We start from the raw sequence: 21,739 nt of genomic DNA, 5'->3' as shown, positions 1-21,739 counted from the left end.
TGCCCTATGACTTAAAATACAACACTTCCTTTGCCCAAAAAAAGTTGCCAGTGTACATAATCTGGCCGTTTCGTGTCAAAACATGATTGGCAAAACAAATCAGTCCAGTATGAAAATATTATTTTCAAAAAAACTTTATTTCTGTGCATATGATTTTAATAAAAATCAGTTTAGTCCACTATGCACTAGCTTCCTAAATGCTGATCAAAGAAAGAAGAACTACGCCTCTAATAGAAAGTAGATCAGAGAACTTATTTGCAAAAGCTATTTTTGTTAGTATTCTATCAGTTTCCCTTATCATTCCCTAGAAGTTATGAAGAAATAATTAAGATATTGTCCCTTAGGATATGAGATTATAAAGTGACAAAGATATATTGCATTTATTTTAGTAGCTGGCTTCATGTGGGAAAACAATATGAAATATTGACTTTATCATTTAGATAAATTAAACAATAGATGAGATAGGTTGAGTATAAAACAGTGTTGTGTATCTACATTTGGAGCCAAATCTTATCAAATGCAAACTAGTACAGACACTCAGAAATGATACAGGGACGTTGCAAAAAGCTCATGGGCATCCAAGCAAATAATATACTGTATACCAATGCATAAAAACTGCCCACAAGGAGCAGATTTGTCAGAGTCTGGCCGAGCTGACAGTCATCTATGCTGACAGAGGAGCGTACTGTAACATCATCCCGTCACAATTCCAGTCAACGCCCTCACGAGAGGTTGATTAGGGGGATAAGGAGATAGTGGAATGTAAAAGGAGGACTACAGGGTGAGTAACTGGCATAACAGTGCAAAATAAAATAAAAAAAGATTAAATAGATGCAATTAAATAAAGTGTGGAGTGGGGGACTAAGAATGGAAGCAGAGGTGGAGGGGGAAGGAAGGAGAGATGAGAAGACGTCTTATTGAGAAACAAAATGAGGGATGCAGAGGATAGTGAGGAAATTGATGAGGGGATGGGGAGAGGAATGGGAAGCAGAGGGAAAGGGAGGGAGAGTGAATAGACGGGTGAGAACATGAGGGATGAGTGTTACCAGCAGTGCCGGGATAGGAAGTGTGTCTCCATAAACATTACTGTATCTAGGTCTTGCTGATCATACACTCGCCCGAGGAGACCAAGAAACACAATATAGGTCCCAAAATCCATGATGGATGAGGCCCGGGCTCCAATGTCAGCCCACTCAGCGCTCCCCACCAACAGGGACAAATCACCCGGCCACCGCCCCCCTCTCAACACGCAGGCTAATACAACTAATGGAGCTATCTACAGGGTTCGACGTGGTTGATGCTCTTTGAATTGACTTTTGCTGCCTTGTTCTTGATCCACCGGGGAGTTCCTGTTTTTGTAAATAATGCTTCATACATAAACCTGTAGTGATGGCATGTTGTTTTTAAAATTTGAGATAAATGTGTTTAATGACTTCAAAAACACATTTTTTTCACTTTTGCTGTGACGTCCCCCTCACTATGCTTTCATGGGCTCTCTTAGATCAGCTTCCTGCTTGCAACCAAAGAAATGGTGAATGAGCTCCAAACTTAGATCTGACAGTTTTTCTTTCTAAATGCCTCCTTTGTGCTGACCTACATCGCTTTTTCTTTCCAATCATCTTTCCTCCCTGGCCATTGCTGGCTCCAGAGGCTGCCATGGGGACCAGTGGCCGGCCTGGAGAGTCATTAGGAGGCTTGACTCGCTGTGATTGCTGGCTCAGACACACAATTGAAAGAGTCAGATATGCCAGCTGATAAAAGGGTGGCAACAACTTCCTGCTTGATTAATACTGTACAGTCTGGGGTTGTGCAACTCAGCGAGTGCAGTATGACATTACCGCTGCCAAGATTAGATCTCTGATTCCCATTGAGGCCCTCTAGCAACAATGTCGACACACACCATTTGAATAACAGCACCAATCAAATGAAATTGACTGTTGATCTTGATGTGTTTATCATCATCTCCAAATGACAATATATTACAAGGTTTCCTTGTTCAGACTGGGTGGAAATAACAAAAATAGGTTATTTATTTGTGGAAACGTTTGAGGGGACCCAATAAATGTTAGTAAAATATATATTCTTGTTTTAGCTTTGATCTCCACCAACTCTGGAGGGAAATTTCTGGCTCTTTAGCTAGTAAATGCCCCACTGTGTTTACCAAGTAGTTGCTAACTTTTTGATGCTGGCAACAGTAAATTTATTAGAGGTTTCTATCTGAAAACAGCTGAAATTACACTGATAAGAGTGAACCAAAACAATAAAGTTGTGAGCCGTAAAACCAAAACAATGAGCTGAAAGACACTGTAAGGTTTCTAAGAAAAGAGAGGAACTGTTGTGTCGGGTGATACTTTTTCACTCCAGTGACTTAATAATTTAATACATTGCTAATATAAAATTTTCGATGACTGCAGGTTTAAATGGCTTAATATCAGTTAAACAACCTTCCCCTGGCATTTAATTTAACAAGTTGCAGTAAATAAATTAGATATACAGTATGTACATATGTCAAAAGGATTATCAATCAATAATAGGGGCAGATCAATCCATCATACAAAACAAAGCCAACAGAAAAAAGTTCTTTTTTAAACACACTCCCCAAACAAATATGTAAAACAGTGAACAGCATACAGTAATTAAACAACAGAATCATCAAACATACAATGCAGGGAAAATGCCTGACAAAAGTTTGTTTTCAGAAAACGTTGTCTTTGAAATTTGACGCAACTGTTGACAGTGTGTTGTTTTGCATATTTTTACTCATCCCTTATTCTTCATATACGCTGTTTGAAAACAGGCATGCAAAGCCTAATTTTTATTCTTACTACTTTGAAATCTTTTCCTCTCCTATTTGCTGTGGCAATTTTTCAAGATGATTCCTGTGAGGTTTGTCTTTTTTTTCCCACGAGAGCTTCCAGCTTCTCAAGAGTATTTTTTTTTTGCAGAGGTAAAAATATGACAAATACCTCAGTATCAGTGAATTTGAAGGACATGACTATGAACTGTTAAAGCAGAACAATGTGATAAGATTATTCTAGACCTCCTTCAGAGTGGTCCACAATCTGAACATCCCATCATTAACAGTCTGTGTAGGCAGAATGTAGTCTTGCTTGGTAGTTACTAGAAGCAGTCTTTGCAGTTTGCACATTTTGCAGCTTTTACAAACTTCATGTTTAGAGTGGAGGTTGTCTAGGGCCAGTAACGCTTTTGGGTTTATTCATATTTATTTCCCTGTTGCCTCTGTGTGTGCTGCATCTCTCTGAGCTCATGAGGATGCAGCTCTGCCATGCAACAGCAGCTTTCTGAGATCATAATAACACACAACAGCTTCAGAGATCCCATCATAGTTATCTGCAGGTGGGTTATCATGTCTAGTCCACTGCAGGGCTTTGGCCAGTCTACCACAGTGACCCAAACTGATTTACATAACAAGGAGTGTAATATAAGAGATGAGAGGACCTTTGACCTAACGTAGATAATTAACGGTTTTGTCTGTAGATAACAAATCAGCAAAAAACAAAATGTGTCCTTTGAAGATAAGCTGCATCGGTGTTTTATGATAATTTATCGTTAAGATGTAATAAGTACAGGACAGCTTTTGAGGACAAAGCTTCGGCCATTTCTGCATCCTAAATCACAGATTAAAACTCAACTTTTTACACAACGCACTGATTACAATAGATCATATCAAAGTGTTATGTTGCAAGCTTTGATGAGCATCTCTCAGCATCTGAATGCACAAAGTATCTGCTTGTATATCACCACTTAACCACAAACTAGTCATACATATCTTCACTTATGTAAACATAGACTCCTTTGAACAAGGAAAACAAGTGCTGTGTTTTATGAGATAATTATGATTCATGCCTACAAGTTCCCGGCAGCTGTGAGGGTCAGTGACTATTGAGTGAACTCAAAAAACTCATTAAATCTGCATTTATCAATGTTTTTTTATAAAAACAATGGATCAATTGACTGTCTGCAATGTAAAAGAGATCGCTCGTAGTCATGAACTGACAAAGAATGATCACTTACTCTGCAGTTCCTCTTTTAAATCATTGTTTAAATTTTACAGTCCCACAAATGTAGTGTTTCAGTTCAGTTTCACTGCTTGCATCAACCTTTTTTTCCAGCAGCAGCAGGCAGCTGTTTCCAGTGAAAAGGCTCTGATAAACACACTGCACACTATCTGGCCAGCACCAAATGGCAGACAGACAAAGTGAGCAACTAGCAGGTGAACATGGTGGATTTTTTAGCACCTACCATAACGGCAATGCTTGGTTACAGCTTTTTCTGCTGCATCAAAGTGCTTAAAAAAAATCAGTTACTGCAGTTTTAGTTAGAAATGTCTAAATATCTTAAAGCAAGGGTTCCACTTGTTCTGCTCGTTTACTGTCCATATTTAGACTTGACGTAATGCAAAGCACACAGCTTTTATCCTATTATTTTTCTATTATCAGATTTGGCGTTTGTAGATATTTGTGCTGTGAGCTGTATTTGATTTCATTAATAAACTAACACAATCTCAAAGCTCTTTGGGAGTGTCTATTTTTATCTTCCAGCATATTTTCTAGAGAGCTGAGAGATAGGGTGTCCCACTCTTTCTGTCTCTCTTTCACTGTCTGACAGCATCTTGTCTTGTCACATATTCTTGGCCGCATCATCCTGTTCCATTGTTCTCAGTCTGGTGTGCTCCATAAAAACAGCCGGGAGCTAGCCAGCCGGGTGCAGGGAGTTTACCGGGTAACTACCGAGACACAGGGATGAGAAAGACATAGATGATGATGGAGAGATGTTATTAGTTGTGGAAGGACAGTAGACGACTTGGCCTACACGACCCCTCAGGGTAGAGGCTCGCTGGCTGTGAGTATAGTGAGATGCTTGACAGACCTCCAAACAGTGAAAGAGTGAGAGGATGATGATGATGGGGGGGGGGGGCGGAGACAAATAATAAGCTGGTCCTCATCCCCTGACTGACACTTGGACATTTTAAATTGAATTTTAAAAGCATACAAAAGGTCACAATTGTTGTCAAAAACAAGACGTGTTCTTTTTTTCAAAGACAGACGGCTATTTTTGATCAACCAATAATTCACAGATGACCTAGTTTAAAATGCACACTTGGATGCACTGCAGAGAGGGTTTGAGAAAACTTCTAAAAATCCATTTAGTCTTATGTGGAACTACACCCAGGGTTATGCTCAACCTTCTAGTATCAAAACAGTGGATCCCTTAAACACTGGGATGGGATGAGAGGGCAGCAGGTTTAGACTTTTGTTCACCAGCTGAGATATTGTCAGTCTCTGACAGCAGCTCTGAGATCAGTGGTAGATGAAAGGTTAGCATAATTTTAAACGAGTGGTTCATGTGAAGAATCTTCCTACTAAATAAAGAGAGTGCCCTTCTCCTGTGACTCGCAGATCAATCAGTAAAAAACTAATGAGCAGACTTTAAAAAAAGGTCTGGATGAAGAACACAGTAGACAAGAAAAACAAAGGAACAAGTGGATCCTTAATGTGAAGTTGAAAAGAAAAGGTGGTGAACATTGAACTAAACACAATGTCAAAAAGAAAAACTAACAGTGCAAGGTAAGGTTGTCATGGGGACACTAATGACATCCGTTTTTTTTTTTTATTCTGGTGACACCATTGATCTTAAGAGATACTAATTTGAATACAATATTTTTTAACTATTTAACTAAGGATTTTCCAATAAATGATGCTACTGACCAGTTTCAAATATGTTTTCCTATCAAATAATGGACAATTTTGTTAAAAGTAAGTCCTACTGTTCTGTGTTGCTTTTCATAATAATCATATGAGTAGAATAAACAGCATCAAAAGCAGCTAAGATTTACTCTGTTTTAAAAGCAACAATGTGTTGGTAATTTACCCTAGGATAGCTTCAAAATAATTTTGATGCTACTCTGACGAGTAATAAGGATAATGGTGCCTCTGTCATTCCCATTCTGCGCCCTGATCGCCTGTTCTTGTGCTCACCGTAACTTTTAAAAGTAGATACAATCTCCAGGCATATGCTGTAAACGATTTACGGCAAGAAGGAGGATTTTGATGAAACAGGATCCTATTTAGGGAGAATTTCTTTCTGGTTTTCCCTCTGATGTCCTCTGGCTGCTCTGCCTCTACTCTCAGAGAATTACGGAGTTTCCTATTGAACAAGGTTTTACTTGATGCAAAAACACCAGGGGGGGTGTTGGTATGCGACAATGTTAGCACAGGTGCATTAGACTGCTGGGATAAGAAGATATTCAGACCCGGGGTGAGGAAGAAGTTAATGTTTTTGTTTTTTCTGCAAAACAAAAGCCTGCAAAGACAGACGGACGGCTGGCCATCTTGCTGTTGGACTAGTACTATTAGCCGGCTTGCTATGTCTTATAATGTTGCACGTGCTTAAGGTTTTGCTGCGTTAGCAAAGTTTATGACTCAGTAGTTTTTTTTTTTGTATCTAGCATTTGTATCTGTTGATATTTATGACAGCTTTAAATAAGTTAATGACACTCCCAAACTGTAGGGGCGCCAAGTCGCGAGAAAGACAAATACTACGCATTATTGCTTTAACTATAAACTATAAAATGAAAATTACTTCACCATTTCAGACTATGAAACTGTTTATCTTTCAAGTTACCTACAACACTTAAAATTACACGGCATCATTACGTACCTCTCCAGTAAGACAGCCACCTCAGGTACTTGTTTTATTCTTGTGCCAAAACTAATTTTTTTATAATTCTTCTCTCTCTTTTTCTCATTACCTCTTTTCTGGTGTGGTCTCGTTCTCTATGCTTGCTGGAGCTTCCTGGAGATCTGGGAGGTTGGCGAAATCATCCTGTTCAGCCAGCCCGATTGCTAGAGATAGAACAACCATCTTCCCCTCACTGGACACAGGGACAAACAAGACCACACAAAATGTAGACAGATAGGCACAGGGACACACACACACACACACACAAAGATTTGAAGGAAACACTCATTCATTTTACGTACAAAGAGAATGGGAAAAAAATGGAAAACCGCTGTGAGGACACCATTTCATCTTAACAAATCCTCCATCCATACATCTGGTTGAGATACACAGCAGTATCTCAACCAGACATGTGTGCTATGGAGTTAGTTGAGATTCCAATGTAGACTTTATTAAAAAAAAGACACATTAGTAAAACTCACGCCAATTTTGTATACTTAGTTTTTTTTTTCTTACTGATAGCTGCTTTTCTGTTGTCATTTAACACTCTAAAAACTTGGAAAACATTGGAATCTGTTGGTTTATTGTATGTGCAGAAGCAACCATAACCTAAAAAATTCAACTTACAATATATCATTTTGCATTTCACTACACATCTTAAAGCGTAACTCTCGCCAAAATGCCACTTAGGGTCTTTTTGTGAAAGTACCCTTGTTTAAACTCTTAATTATGACAGAAGCACCACTTTTACTAATGACCGTGTTTTCGTTTTCGGTCAAATGGCATCTTGAATGGGAGTGCTAGGGACACGATAGCTTAAAGATATTGAGAGATTTTTAAAACACTAAAAGGCTTGGCACAACATGAAACTTTGCTCCAAGTATCACCAATTTCAATTCAATTTTATTTATAGTATCAATTCATAACAAGAGTTATCTTGAGACACTTTACAGATAGAGTAGGTCTAGAACACACTCCATAATTTACAAGGACCCAACAGCTCTAGTAGTTCCCTCCAGAGCAAGCCACAGTGCGACAGTGGCGAGGAAAAGCTTCCTTTTAGGAAGAAACCTCGGACAGACCCAGACTCTTGGTCTGACGGGCCGGTTGGGGTTGAAATGAATAGTGGCATTAACAGTCACAGTAAAAGATAATGGAACAGTGACTAAAATAGTCATTTGTAGTAGTTCATGGCATGACAGGGGACCGCAAAGCTTTGCAGGATGACACAGGGCATCGCAGGACGTGTAGCAGGACCACGGCGACAGCTGCAACCATGATTTTGGAGCCTCCCTGATCCAAGGAAACACGCTGGGGGAAAAAAACAAAAGGGGCTCTACACATGAACTTGAGCATTGAGAACATTGTTTGTGTACACAGAGTTTACTAAAAAGAAAGGTTTTGAACCACTTACTTTAGCAGTTGGTGTTTATGCTATTTGCCATCTTGTCAGTCAAAAAGTGTCGATCTCCGAATGCAAATAAAATGACTCCATAGGAGGAAATGTCCTTCTTATGTGAGGCTCCGTTTTCAACTACAAGGTCAATATCGTTTTTCACTTACAACAAAGCAACAAATTATCCACGCATTTATGGAAATAACAAAATATTGTTATTTCCATAAATATTCATAAAATATTCATAATATATGAATTTCCCCGCCTAACTAAGCTTTAGGAGCATTCCATCTTTACTCTCCTCCCTCGACTATTTTTGACTTGCTGGATGGACGGCGACTGGAAACACCAACAGCTACAGTCAGTTGGTAAAACATTTCTTGTTAGTAGACTTTTTGTACACAATGTTCTCAATGCTTGTGTTAATGTGTAGAGCCACTGGTGAAACCTGAGCAAAGTTTCACGTTGTGTCGAGCTTTAGTGTTTTAAAAATAGGTATTCTGAGGCTACCGTAAAAGTGCCCCTAGGACTCCCATTCAAAAGGCCATTTGACTGACAACTAAGATATGGTTTATCTTAAATATGAGGCTTCCGTTCTAATTATGCTTTTAAACAAAATGTTTGACTCGGGTACATTCACAAGAAGACCCTAGGTTGTTTTTTGGCAAGAGTTACGCTTTAATGGGAGTCTTTCTTTCTGTCCACCTTATTCAACATATGACACCAAAATGACTTCTGATGTGCATATTTCAACACTAACACAAATGTTAAACTTTTAAGTGATCCACAGTTGGTAAGGTTTCATTCTGGAAGATTCATATATTTGGAAAACATAATCAGTCATTAATCAACAGTCATTTCCATCATCAGTAATGTCCTTTACACAAATATTTAATGCACTACCTTCAGACTCCGGCAAATCTCTCTCTTTTTTTGTATTATAGCAAATAAGACGAAATATTGTAGAGGTCAGAAGAAATTAGATCCACTGTCGCTGAAAAGAGATCAAAAGACTGTTTTTTTTCTTTACCACTCCCTCTGTGAGGTTGAGTGTGCTGTTTAAAGCCAACCAGCCTTTGAATTACTAAAAAGTCTTTTTCTCACATTTGGGATAATGCGTAGCATCTATGATTACTTAATGTACTCTAGGCTGTAGCATTAGCTTGAGCAGTTTCTACTACATATTTTGACGATTTTGCTGGGTTGATTATTTCTTTAGTTATTTAACACTGACACCATGGTGTATGACTCATAAAAGAGTAGCCAGTGCAGATTTAATATTATTTGTTTTATAGCATAAAGTAAATACAAATCTTGTATCATCCTGTATCCCCTGTATCATCCCAAAAAGTGGGGTTGTTACAGGGGATATTGATCATGGACCAACATGTGCAATAAATTAGACAAATAAGTAAGGTGCTTTTTCTTTTAATGCATCATTATAATATATGAGGTTATACAATGCATCAGTGAACAAAAAGTTCTTATCACAGAAATGTATTTACATTTTTAGAAACTTGTTTGCCTGAAATGTGCATCATTAGCAGAAAGGTTTAGAACCACTGATGCTTTCATGGCTTTATCATCCTGTGTTATACTGCATGTTTCCTAAAAAAAATAATGTGTAAAAATAGAAAAGCATGAGAAAAGGGTTTGCATTGTCTCAGACAAAAAAAATTGAAATGACATGCAGAAAAAAGCAAAAGCAAAAAGAAATCCATGGAAATTGAGGTGGCCTTAACAAAAACCCGCAACAAAGAAACATATCAAGTTGATTTTCAGCTGTTATTCTCCCTCTAAAATTGCCCGAGGTCATTTAAATTACATCTTACTGAAATATGCTGCACCGTGAATTTAAGAGACCATGCAAACAGTGACCTTAACAAATTAACATTTGCCTACAACTAACCTTGTAATTCCCAGTCCTAAAATAACAACCCACATGTCGGCACAACATTAACATTATTCTGGCTTCTCATACTTTTCTCTCTGCCTCTATAATGCTGTTTTCCTCTTTATGTAGCCTCAAACATAGCCTGCTGAAGCAAAAACAACGCTTATGTATTTACTTACAGCCGTCATTTCTTAAAGGGCAATTTCAACATGATTAGGCTCATCCTTAATAATCACCTGACTGCCAATTTGAAGGCATAATTATAAAACATTTAGGACAACTTTCCATTTTTATTTTGCAGATTAGCAGCGGTAAAGAAACGTTAATAATTACTCAAACATTTTATTTTAGGAGAAAACAAACAGAGATGGCTCATGTGGTGTTCCTGAAACAGTGTGTTAATACAGTAATCAATACTTCTTTCACAAATGTTTAAATCCTGAAAAGATGAGCCAGATACTATGTATCTAGTAATAATACTTGTGTGATTTTGTACATGGCCAATAAGTATTAACAAATATCAATAGGATCAACAGACAACAAAATGTGCATCTTAAATCCTCCCTATTTACCTGACTGATGTTTTTGTCAGTTTCTCCTTATTTTTCTTCTGATATTCTTCCTCTCATCTATCTATATCTCTCATTTATGATCTCAAGAGGAGCACACTAGCACTTGAGAAACCACTGGGGATGTGTAAACAGTACCAACATGAGGCCCGTCGATAAGGGGAATGGATTTGTATAGATGTCCATAAAAGACACACGCACACCAACAACAGGGTTCTGAAATCATTAACTCCTAGACCAGCTCTATTGATCTGAAATGTAGGCGTGTGGGGGGGGGGGGGGGGGGGGGGGGGGGGGGGGGGGGGGGCGCATTTGCACACGTGGAAGGAGAAATATGCTGCCTTTGGTCGTTCATACCCCACTGATTACATGATTTTCCTACTCCCCAAAATGTTTTCCCTCAGGCTCAACAACTGACATGTTTGGTCCAGTAAAATTCATTAGGAACAGGGCCGATAGGCGATGCCACCTCCCTATATATGTGCCCAGCCTCATTTGAATCATGATGTACAAAGGCAGGGAGGTCACTGGCCTGGAGACACTGTTATGGGAAGAGATGCATAAAGTACCGGAGTATAGAGCTCTGTGTGTAAATTGGTGTGATTGTCTATGTTCATGGTTAGAAGGGGAGAGGGAGACGTCTACGTGATGCTGCTTTGTAGAGCACATCGCCTGTAATCTGTTATTCAAGTCAAGCGGAGAAAGAGAGCTCTTCGTGCTCAGTATCTCAAACAATAAGTAGCCTTCGCACACCAGCAGCCGCCCAACTCTGTAGTGGAAGAATCTGAAAATCGCTAATGTTGTAAAAAAAACGTTATTATCTCTGCCAAAGTGCAGGGTGACAGAATTTTTCTTCTGAACACTGATTGGGTTAGAAGTAGTTATTTTAAAATGTGTTTCTTATTGTTGTGTATAATGTGTGAAAAACTATTATCAAGAGAGATTGATCAAGTCTGTAGTATTTAGATCGTGTGTAAAAACGCAGTTTATTCAAAAAGCTGAACCTGTTTTAGAACTAATAATTTAACAGCTTTCCAATGCTGCCCAGCTGTTTCAACCCATGCATTCCTCCTCCAAAGTTTTGCTATGAATCTAGACACAAAGGATCCATATAGAGGAAAATAACCTTACAACAGCCCCAGCATGTTACTGCAACTGTGAAGTTCATGTATGCATGCTGTGATGATGCACACATGCAATAGATGAAGACCTTGTGTAAATCTTGGTTTTATGAAACTTTTTACAACCCAGTTAAATTCATAAATATACTTTGGACAAGTTCAAAACATATTTTGTTTTCTTAAGACCCTCTAGAGTTATTAGGTATTCACAATATATATACACTTGGTAAATATATGATAATATTCAGATGTTATATCTACAACTCACTTTGCAGCATACTCAGAGATTACAGTGTCTGTGAGAAGACAACGTCACCTGTTGATGGTGGACAATGACTTAATGTGCATAATGTAGTAAACATTGATACATCCATCAACATTGCAAACTATATCCTGAAAAGTTATCTCAGTTGACCTGAATCCGTATCTCTGGCAAAGCCTCAACAACATTTCAACATTTAAAATTTTGCAAAGGTAATGTCTTTTGACACGCTTTCCCAAAGCAACATTTTACAGAGTAGAAAACTTCATGACACTTACAAGAACGACTTGACATCCAGCCCTCTGTGGCGGATCTGCTCCATCATGTGATCCCAGCTCCCAGGATTTGACCTCGATCGACCTGTCCCTGCTCCTCTGTGCCGGGAGGTTCCAGCCGGACTCCCCCGGACCCCGCGCGGGCCCCCACGGTGGCCCCCGCCGCCTGGGCCTGTGTGCAGCTGGCCCAGGCTCTGTGAGGTGACTGGGGGGTCGTTTGGGCCCGGAGGGGGCTGGTGAGTGAGGGGCTGTTGGAGGCTCTGCTGCCGGACTAGAGGCCGAGGGCGCGCCACGGCCGAGGACGGGATGTGCTCCAGGGTGGAAGCAGACGAGAGGGAAGCGTCCCCGAAACTGAACAGAAACATGGGAGCACCGAGGACAGAGATGGATACAACAGGGAAGACATCCAAGTTAGAGATAACATGAGACATACAGGACAGGGCAGGTAGTTTTAAAAGGGATTTAGAAGAGATGAAAGTATTTATGTATAAAAAAAGTAACGTGATCATGTTGATATCAAAAGGAAGCAGAAGGTAAAAATGGCAAAACATAGATACAGCAGTGTTCACAGTGAGTATCCATGGGAGAGGGGATCAAGAGAGAAGAAAGAACAAAGAAGACCAGTGAAAAAGGGAGAAAGAAGAAAAGAGTTGTCATAAAGATTTCGATTACTATTCAACATCTGTATAAAAACAACTGTGTTGAGTTTTACGCGTATGCTGCATGACAGTGTATGAGTGTGTGAATGGGCTGGCATGCAACGTGTAAAGATTCAATTATTTTTCTCCAAACTGGCGTCAAAACAAACCTCTACAGTGGAAGTGAAAGTGTCATTATCTCAGTCTCTTTTCTCTATCTGCAGCGCTAAATTGTTTCTGTATGTTACCTCTTCCTTTAATTAGCCTTGACCTACTTACACCTTCTTGCCTTTCTCTCCCACCAGTCTCTCTCTAAGGTCCTTTCTGCTACTGCTCCGTTTTCACCTTCCACTCTTTTCTTTACCTTTGTACTTCTGAGCTCAACTGTTCTCCATCTCTTTTGTCCATTCGTCCATTCTCAACTCTCAGCCCTTATATCAATCAATCTCCACACCACCTCCGATCAGTGTTCATAAAGTCTGCTCTTTAATTACCGGTCTGCTACTCTTACAATTATGTAATAATGCTTCACCGCTTATCCACCCTTCAATTACTGCCCTGCCTGAAAACTATAAGCTTGTACTGAACAGCTCTGTCTGGAGCTAATACTGTGAGGGAGGATTTATTGCCTGGAGTTGAGTTGTGTTAGCGCTTTCTCTTCAGTATTATCTCGGCTCTAACTCTGGTGGAGAGCCATGAGACAAGCCCATTGAGGAGCAGAGCAATGCTGGATCATGTAAATATAAGACAGAGCTCATATACTGTACATGCACCCATGCATGCAGGTTCCCTCCTTCACACACACTCACTCACATGTTGCACGCTATTAGGTCTTTCCTGAGGAAAGGCTTTGATGAGAATGTAGATTTACTTTTGCATAATATTTTAACTGAATACATGTGAATTAATGAATAAAAGTTGTTTGCTAGTTATCTGTAAAGCAGATGTGTTACAGAGTTTTGAGGCCGGAGGAGACATTTTGGGCATTTAGGGTTCCAAAGGTAAAAGCCTGGTTCATTTTCTGCACAGAAGCCAAATGGTAGTTGGGGCACTTCCCAGGCTTGGATAAAGCTTTAAGTTCAAGGCAAGCTACTGCCTTTAAATAATATTAGGTTCTTTGATATAAGTCAAAAAGGTACAAGGTATATGTGTATATACAAAACCTGACTAGATAAGTTCATCATGACTCATAAGATGCATGCAATTCTGAGAATAAAGTCAGAACTCCCATAAATATTTCACCAGTGGCCCTAATCTTCTTCTGTATGTTAAGGTATATACAATCAAGGAGCTTCAAATACTTTGTTTTTCAATTTTTAAATCACTTTAATTTTGGGTTCTTTGTCAATTTTGGCAAAGTGTTTTGAAGCAACCCAAAAGAAACAAAGAAAGTGTTTTGAATTTGCTACAGCTATGATTCGTGCCTCTGACTGGCTTCTTTTCCAAAGCAACTGCAGCTGAGGCTCATGGGTAAAGTTGTATTTAGATGATTTTCAAATGTGTTGATGGCATCTTGGCACACAGAACTGCCTGTTATCTTTGTGGAGATCTGACTACAAAAAGGATTAAATGCAGGTATTGTAAGACTGTGATTGATTGTTTGTTGTTGTATGTTGACTGGAACAAACATGGAGTTTTGATACTGGGTTATTTCTGATGATCCCGTAAAAAGGTATTGGGTACTAATACCCAGCCCTAATTACAGTGGCTGCTCACACTTTGCCACGTTGTATAAAAGATGTAAAAGAAAACATTTTTTTATTATTTATGTCATTGATGGCTGTGTGCACTCACACTTCAAGCTGACTCTACTCATCTTCATGTTCATACATTGTTAAATAAGTTAAAAGGCTATATAAAAGTTTCTTGTCATTCATTTTATGTTAACTTATTTGAGTTCTGATAAACTTAAGCTCTTAAAGCATCTATATATATATATAACACACTGTATTTTTTTAAGTTTACCTACCAACGATTACTTTTTTACAGTGTATATGTTGGTTTAAACTTTTCCAAGATCAATCTTCTCTCCACATGATGTATTGTTCATATGGTCTAATCACAAGACGTGTTCCATTTGGATTGGTGGACAGAGTTGAAATGCAATGTTAGAACAATAAAAGGTTGTCATTTGACCATCAAATATATATAAACCAGACACTGCAGCGTTGGTACAGCCACGTGTAGATATGAAGGATAAATAGAAAGGATCCAGTTGCACACATAGAAAGCTTTGTGTTGCACATTATTTCTGGGTCATGTTATCACAAATGACATCATAAATCAATACATCTGGCTGGATTCATGATGGCATTAGGCCAGACAGCTTGGAGCGGGTCCATGGGCTAATACATTTTGCCAGTCTGTTCGCTGTCATAAATTTGGCAAAGAATTTACTCTTATATACATATGATTTTTTTTTTTAACTTGAAGGCTCTACAAGTTCTCTACACTGCTCTACAGTGTTTTTATTTCTTAACTGATTTTGTGTAAAGCACTTTGAATTGCCCTGTTGCTGAAATGTGCTATACAAATAAAGCTGCCTTGCCTTGCCTTGCCTTGCCTTACAACACAGAGTCCTTTCCTTTGATTGTTGTATCTACTTATGCTTTCAGGTGCTGCTGTAGATCTTTATTGTCTTCTGCATCTGTCTGTAAAGAACCAGAACCATGCAGTCATTCACATTCCCTGAGCAAGCGCCCTCTTTATCTGCTGTATTGTATTACTGACTTAGAGGGTTATTTTCACATTTCTTCTTGCTTGAAAGTCAATTAAGATGACTATAAACCTTGAATGATTTTGTAATTAAGGAAAATTGAGGAGGGTGAAGAACAAGGTGACAGAGTCAGAGCGAGAAAGGAAAAGAAAAACCAACAGAGAAGAGCCAGAGTGTGAGAGAGAGGGTGGGGAGGTAAATGCCCACAAATAGAAACCAATTCCAGAGGAGAAATGGAAAGACCGGTAGATCTAAAAGGAGGAGTGACAGGAGTGAAGAATAGTACAATTTAAATTCAAATCCAAAAATTGTGCAAGTCTAATAGTGATGTTAAAATACAGTGTATTAAAAGATTTACTTTATGAATAAATACTTTATACCTTGTGAAAATAAGTCAAACGTGAAAAATTAATTCCTTATGCATGGAAGCAATTTATGTCTATAAATACCAAGTCTGAAGGCAGAATTCTGCTGGGTTTCTAATCAATCTACTGTATCATAACATGAAACAATTATAGATAGAAGTTGGCTAAAGATAGTTGAATGGAGGATGACTTTCAAAGTGTTCTATTGTAAATCTACATGCTGTACTTGTTTATAATCTTTTATATAATATAAGTATTTTCTGCTCTAGATTTACTGAATGAATTACTTAGGCAATACAGTACAAGAGACTGATTATATGGGCACCAATTTACATACATAGATCTTTTATTCATTATTCTATTCAATGCATACACAAAAAATCATGCAGCTTTCACGAACCATCATTTGTTTTTCCCCGTCCAACTCACCCAAAATAATACCCCAAATAATAGCAGTCCAATATCACTAAGCTCATAAATCATATTTTTTGGTAGAAGTGATATTTCTACATGGCGAAAAATGTACTTGTAAGTGTTGTAGAGTCATAGAAAACCAACAGACCAACAGACATAGAATGCTGCCCATTCTATGTAATGGAATCTGTTACTGAAAAAGGCATTTTCAAAATAATAGCAGTTGTTGGCGCCATTTTATTGATGACCAGCATGTGATGCTGGAGGTGGGAAAGTTTATTTAAATGTGGCCTAATTGGTTCAGCTGTGTTGCGCACAGCAAGGTCACAGTTTTTTGACCGTGGTTAGGTGTATGGTCATGTGGTAAGATTAAAAGAAGAGCAGTTATTTTGTTTGATTAGTTTGATTAGTTTGCCATATCCAAAATGAAGTTTAAACTGTTGGACAACAAGTTATTCATTGTTGATTGTTAGTACAAAGACACGCATTTACACTGATGCCACGCGTTAATTACTAAACAAAAAAATGTGCACCAACAGCAGTATTGTGTTCAATTAGTGAGGTGATTGATTCTTTGAAGAAACAGGTGTCAATTATGGCCCATATTTAGGGAAGGAAGGAAGCAAATGTTGTGCATGCTGGTTATAGTTCATTTCACACTGAAATACTTTTAAATGATTTCAAATGTCTTGAAATGGCACCCAAAGCCTGAATGACGTGGGAAAAACGGTCAACTACAATGGGAATGGATCAAAGAATAGCCAAAATGTTAAAGGCTTAACCAATGATCAGCTCCTGGAAAATCAAAGAAGACTTAAAGTTATCTGTGAGTACTGTTGCGATCAGAAAGAAGGCTTTCAGCTAGAAAGTCCTACTGCTGAAAAAAAGACATGTACCGATAGGTTGAAATTTGCCAAAGGACACATTGACTGGCCAAAGGTGAAATGGCGCAACATCCTGTGGACCAATGAGAGCAAAATTGTTCTTTCTTTTTTGGGTCCTAGCAAGTCTTGGTTCAAGATGAACAAGACTGATGTCATGGAGTGGCCAATTTACACATTAAATGTGTGAGTTTGTAGAAAAAACAAAATGTATTTTTTTGAACAGCCTAGTATTCATTTTGGTTATGTTCTGATTGGGAATTGAATGTTCAGTGTTCCCAATGCATTGATATTATGGAATTAAAAGCTATTCTAAGGATTTTGAGTAGTATTCACTTTTTTTTTTTTTAAACACACTGCTATTATTCTGAACACACCTTTATAAGTTCAGCTATGTTTCCTATCTTTTTGACTTTACCCATGAGACTCAGCTCCAGTTGCTTTGGAGAAGAAGCCATGCATGGTTGGTGTTAGGAAGGGGAACAATTGAGCACATGCTAGTTTTTGGTTGTAAATTAGATGTGACTGTGGTTATAAAACTGTATATTTTGATGTTTTGTATTTCACCTTTGTGGAATGCAATATAGTAAAATACTTAGTCTTCATTTTTATGTTTTCATGTTTATATTATTGAGAAGTGGGAGGAGTCGCAGCTTTTTGCCCATTCTGTATTCCCATTTCCAAATTTTCCTTAAAGCGATATCCTCAATGATACTGAACATAGAAACACAGGGCTATCCTGGACAATCCTTTAGGTCAATGTTATGGCTACTTCTTTCTGAGAAAACATGCTTTGGCCATACATTTGGTGAACAGGTCCTAATCCTACAATCATAGTTAATGTCTGCCTCAAAGTCAGTATGTACACAGGCTTATCCCTTTGACTTTTTATCGAATACTGGTAACCAGATTAGTTAATCTTTTGTACTGACAATTTGACAACGAAGGGAGTTTCATGCTGATCTAAGCCGTAGAATTGCTTAAACTGTGAGTCACAGAATTGTCAATTTAAAAAATAAATGGGACTTTTACTTCAAAAACAAGGGCAAATAGCTCCTCTAACTTAGCAACTCAATTATCAATCGTTGCTGTTTACACTATTAGCTTATCATGTTGAATATCTGTTAGTTGTTTGGCTGGTGTACAAACATAATTGCAAAAACACACCTTCTGAGTTATTTGCAGAGGTTGATACACAGTGAACTTTGGTTAAAATTAAGCTGCATTGAACCATCTCTTAGGACAGGGCTCCTTTTGTACCACTGGCCTAATAAAACAGCTCTCCTGCTGTTTATGCAACCCACTCTGAATTTAAAAAGCTGTTACTTCAGATGAACAAGCACACCACCTTTGAAGAGTTTCGTTAGCCTCTTTTTAAAATCCTCAAAACTGCCACAGCCTTTAGAAAATTGGAGGCTGCAGAAGAATAGCATGAATGTGTGGATTCACTTTGTTTAAAGGACTGAAGCAGCTGCCTTCTCTTCCAGCCCATCCTTACATTCTCTTCATCTGCATTGTGTAAAAAAAAATCTCCTGTTGACATTCATCTTCAAGTGTACATGCAACAATGCCATTCACTATGTTTTTACAAAACTCACACTCTTTCTTGATATCCATACCATGCTGTTGTTGTGCCCTTGTTGCCCCTCATGCGTGACCCCTGTCACCATGTGCCACTCACTTGCCAAACCGTAGGCCACCGGCATGCATGTGGCTCTGGACCTTCTGCCAGCGACCGGCCTTGCTGCCCCCCGTCACCATGCTTCGAACGCTGTCACTGCGACTGGGCCCTGCCCCAGAGCAAGAACCACCCCCGCTGTCACTTGCCCCTGGTGAGGGTCCAGCACCATACTGCCCACCCTTATCCACAGCCCCACTTGGAGGAACAGTGGAGTGGGATCAGAGACAAAGAAACACCGACAGACAGAAAGATAGGACCAGGATACAAAGAAGAGAAACAGACGGACAGACGAGAGACAGACGTACAGAGCCGGACAGCAAAAGAGTCATCAGTAAAATAAGTCAAACTGGTGAGTGAGACACTTTGTGAGCTCTCAGTTCAGCCACAAGTGTCCAGTAAACAACAACCCTGAGCAGCTGCTGCTGGTGACTTAGAAAGCCAGAAAAAAAACAGTGACACGGTCGGAGCTGAGATTTCCCGTATTACCATGTGGGTAAATTGGAGAACACAGTTGTTTTTCTGTGGACACTCGTCTTGAACAAAAACCAATCTTCCATAATACAAAATTTCTGTTCAAAATGCACAGCACTCGCGGCCAATGGATTACTTTATTTGTTTATGTTAAGACAAAAGTAAGTGATTAAGACAATTGTAATGCCCAATTCCCTCACTGGCACAGTAACTACTTAGAATACACTGCCTGTAGTGATTTCTTATTGCAGCTTCTCACTTTACTAAAATCAGTTTTTAAAAATATCTCTGGTGATAAAAGGACACAGGAGTTTTGGGAGTTTAGAGATGCAGCAGCAGGTTAGCCTCATTTCACTCCACAAAGAATGATTTGCTGGCTCTGTGAATTGGGCATAATAGCTGAGGAACAATGCAGAGGGTTCTTAAGTATTTGAGATGCAGGTAATGATAACAGAACACTAATGCCACTCAAATCTCACAGCAACCCACCTGCAGCTCTCAATGAAAAACAAAAGCACCATTATCTAATGAGTTTGTGTGAAACTTTAGCATACTTAAATCGTGCCACCTAACCCACCCCAGCTGATCTCGACTTAAGACATCACAGAGACAAGTACAGACAGAACGTCGGCTTCAGTACAGGGACCTTTCAGTGAGGACAAACCACATGACACACACAGCTGCACACCGGGACAATGTCTTCAACAGCAATTATACATTAAGTGTAGGCTGATGGTAAAATTCATGATTTCTCACTAAACAATGACATTTTCTGACAACCTGTTTTAAAGCAGTCTAAATACTCTAAAAACTTTCCTGTGCTTATGATTATAGTATTTCCCTTGCATTTGTTTTTCATCTTATGTATGCACTTTGAATTGCCTGTGAATTTAAAAGTTGATAAACAAACCTGCCTAAAGGCATCACTCTCTTGACAGTAAGGAGTAAGAAATGGTTGACTCACTGATCTGCTATCACATATCTCAAAAATGCCACTATCATCAGTCAATTAAATGCCAGTCAAATATAGATATTATGTATATTATTATCTTAATAACCAAATGCAATGCAATCACAACAGTCGCTGCTGCTACTTGATTTTACCTAAATTTAAACATCACTGCACAGGTAGAGTAATTGATCATGCTGTGGTTTTGAAAGAGTCACACTGAGTTGTAATAAGAGGATAGGAATGAACAGGTCCACTTAATTCCTCAGAGATGTGTGAGATGCATCTGAATAATGGAATGAAGGTTGAGATATATCAATCTATCTATCTATCTATCTATCTATCTATATATATATATCTCTCTCTCTCTCTCAGAAGATTTACCATCCAGTCACTTAATTGCTGTACTGTACATGGTGGGAAAAGTCTATTATTGGAATAGGGTCAGGAGACCAGACTTAGGAGGACCATCAGGCAGCCATAAAGCACTTAACTGTACTATGAGTGATAGTGGGAGTAGTGACAACAAATACCGAGTGCAGGAAAAGGTGAGGGGAGTAAAACACACACACACACAAATTTACACACAGAAAAAACAACACAACAGTGAATGAAGTAAAAAAGAAATTAGCCCAATAAACAGTTAAACACTTTGAGAAATACACTTATTAGTTTTCTTGTGGAGAGTTAGATGAGAAGATTACACACCAATCTTATACCTGTTAAATGTGAAGCGACAACCAGCTGCTGGTTAGCTTAGCTTAGCACAAAGGCTGGAATCATAAGGAAACAGATATTTAAAAGGTAAAAATATCTGTCTACCGATACCTCTTACTACCAACTCAGTGCAAAAACAAATATTAACCATTTTAATAATAAACGGATCAAAACTAAGCAGAAAGCACTACATTATGATGCCCATTTGTAAAAAGTCTAAATTTATACTTTGTCAGGTCTGTCCGAAGGAAGACCCGTCTCAGACAAGCTAAGGTCTTTTAAAATGCTTGTTTTCTGAGTTTGGATTGATCAGGGCTATTCTAACATCTAACAACAGATTATAATTTTAGATTTTACCAGGTAGTCCAACTTCCACGTTTTAATCTCTCTGGGTGCCTACAGACAGCTATAATTTGTTCCTTCATTTCTGATTCAACAATGCAGGACACAGATTTTTGTGACATAGCGTCACATAAATTTCTCACTCAAATTGAAATATTTCCACTCACACAAAGAAGCAAATTTTGCTCATTCCTTATTAGCTTTGTATTCACTTTGTATGTAATCACATCATAAAAAAACGTAAGCAGTGTAAACGCGCCATAAAATAGCCAATGCCATTTTACACTTTGGTGTTTGTGTAGATTAAATAAACTAGATACAACATGTTAATCAGTGGGCTTTCGAG

General features: G+C 38.6%; 1 protein-coding gene and 1 long non-coding RNA gene across 5 annotated transcripts in view; one reads left to right on the top strand and one right to left on the bottom strand.

The window, feature by feature from the left end:
* syt7b (synaptotagmin VIIb) overlaps positions 1 to 21,739 on the bottom strand; it is a 93,876-nt gene that overhangs the window by 18,613 nt on the left and 53,524 nt on the right. For 2 of the 4 annotated variants that reach the window (XM_034870527.1, XM_034870549.1), the window contains 3 exons: positions 18,915 to 19,109; positions 12,223 to 12,570; positions 6,773 to 6,895 (listed from right to left, as the gene is read on the bottom strand). In XM_034870527.1, coding sequence (XP_034726418.1) covers positions 6,773 to 6,895; positions 12,223 to 12,570; positions 18,915 to 19,109 — 666 coding nt within the window. The remainder of the gene's footprint in view (positions 1 to 6,772; positions 6,896 to 12,222; positions 12,571 to 18,914; positions 19,110 to 21,739) is intronic. The other 2 variants (XM_034870536.1, XM_034870540.1) reach the window with 2 other exon arrangements.
* Positions 11,136 to 21,500, top strand: LOC117944042. The gene is made up of 3 exons (XR_004656484.1): positions 11,136 to 11,148; positions 19,719 to 19,724; positions 21,454 to 21,500. It is a non-coding gene; the product is annotated as an uncharacterized LOC117944042 (long non-coding RNA).

The sequence above is a fragment of the Etheostoma cragini genome, chromosome 1, assembly GCF_013103735.1.
Source record: "Etheostoma cragini isolate CJK2018 chromosome 1, CSU_Ecrag_1.0, whole genome shotgun sequence".
NCBI classification, from domain to species: Eukaryota; Metazoa; Chordata; class Actinopteri; order Perciformes; family Percidae; genus Etheostoma; species Etheostoma cragini.
The sequence above is the reverse complement of the archived record's forward strand: the minus strand, read 5'-3'. Positions and strand labels throughout refer to the sequence as shown.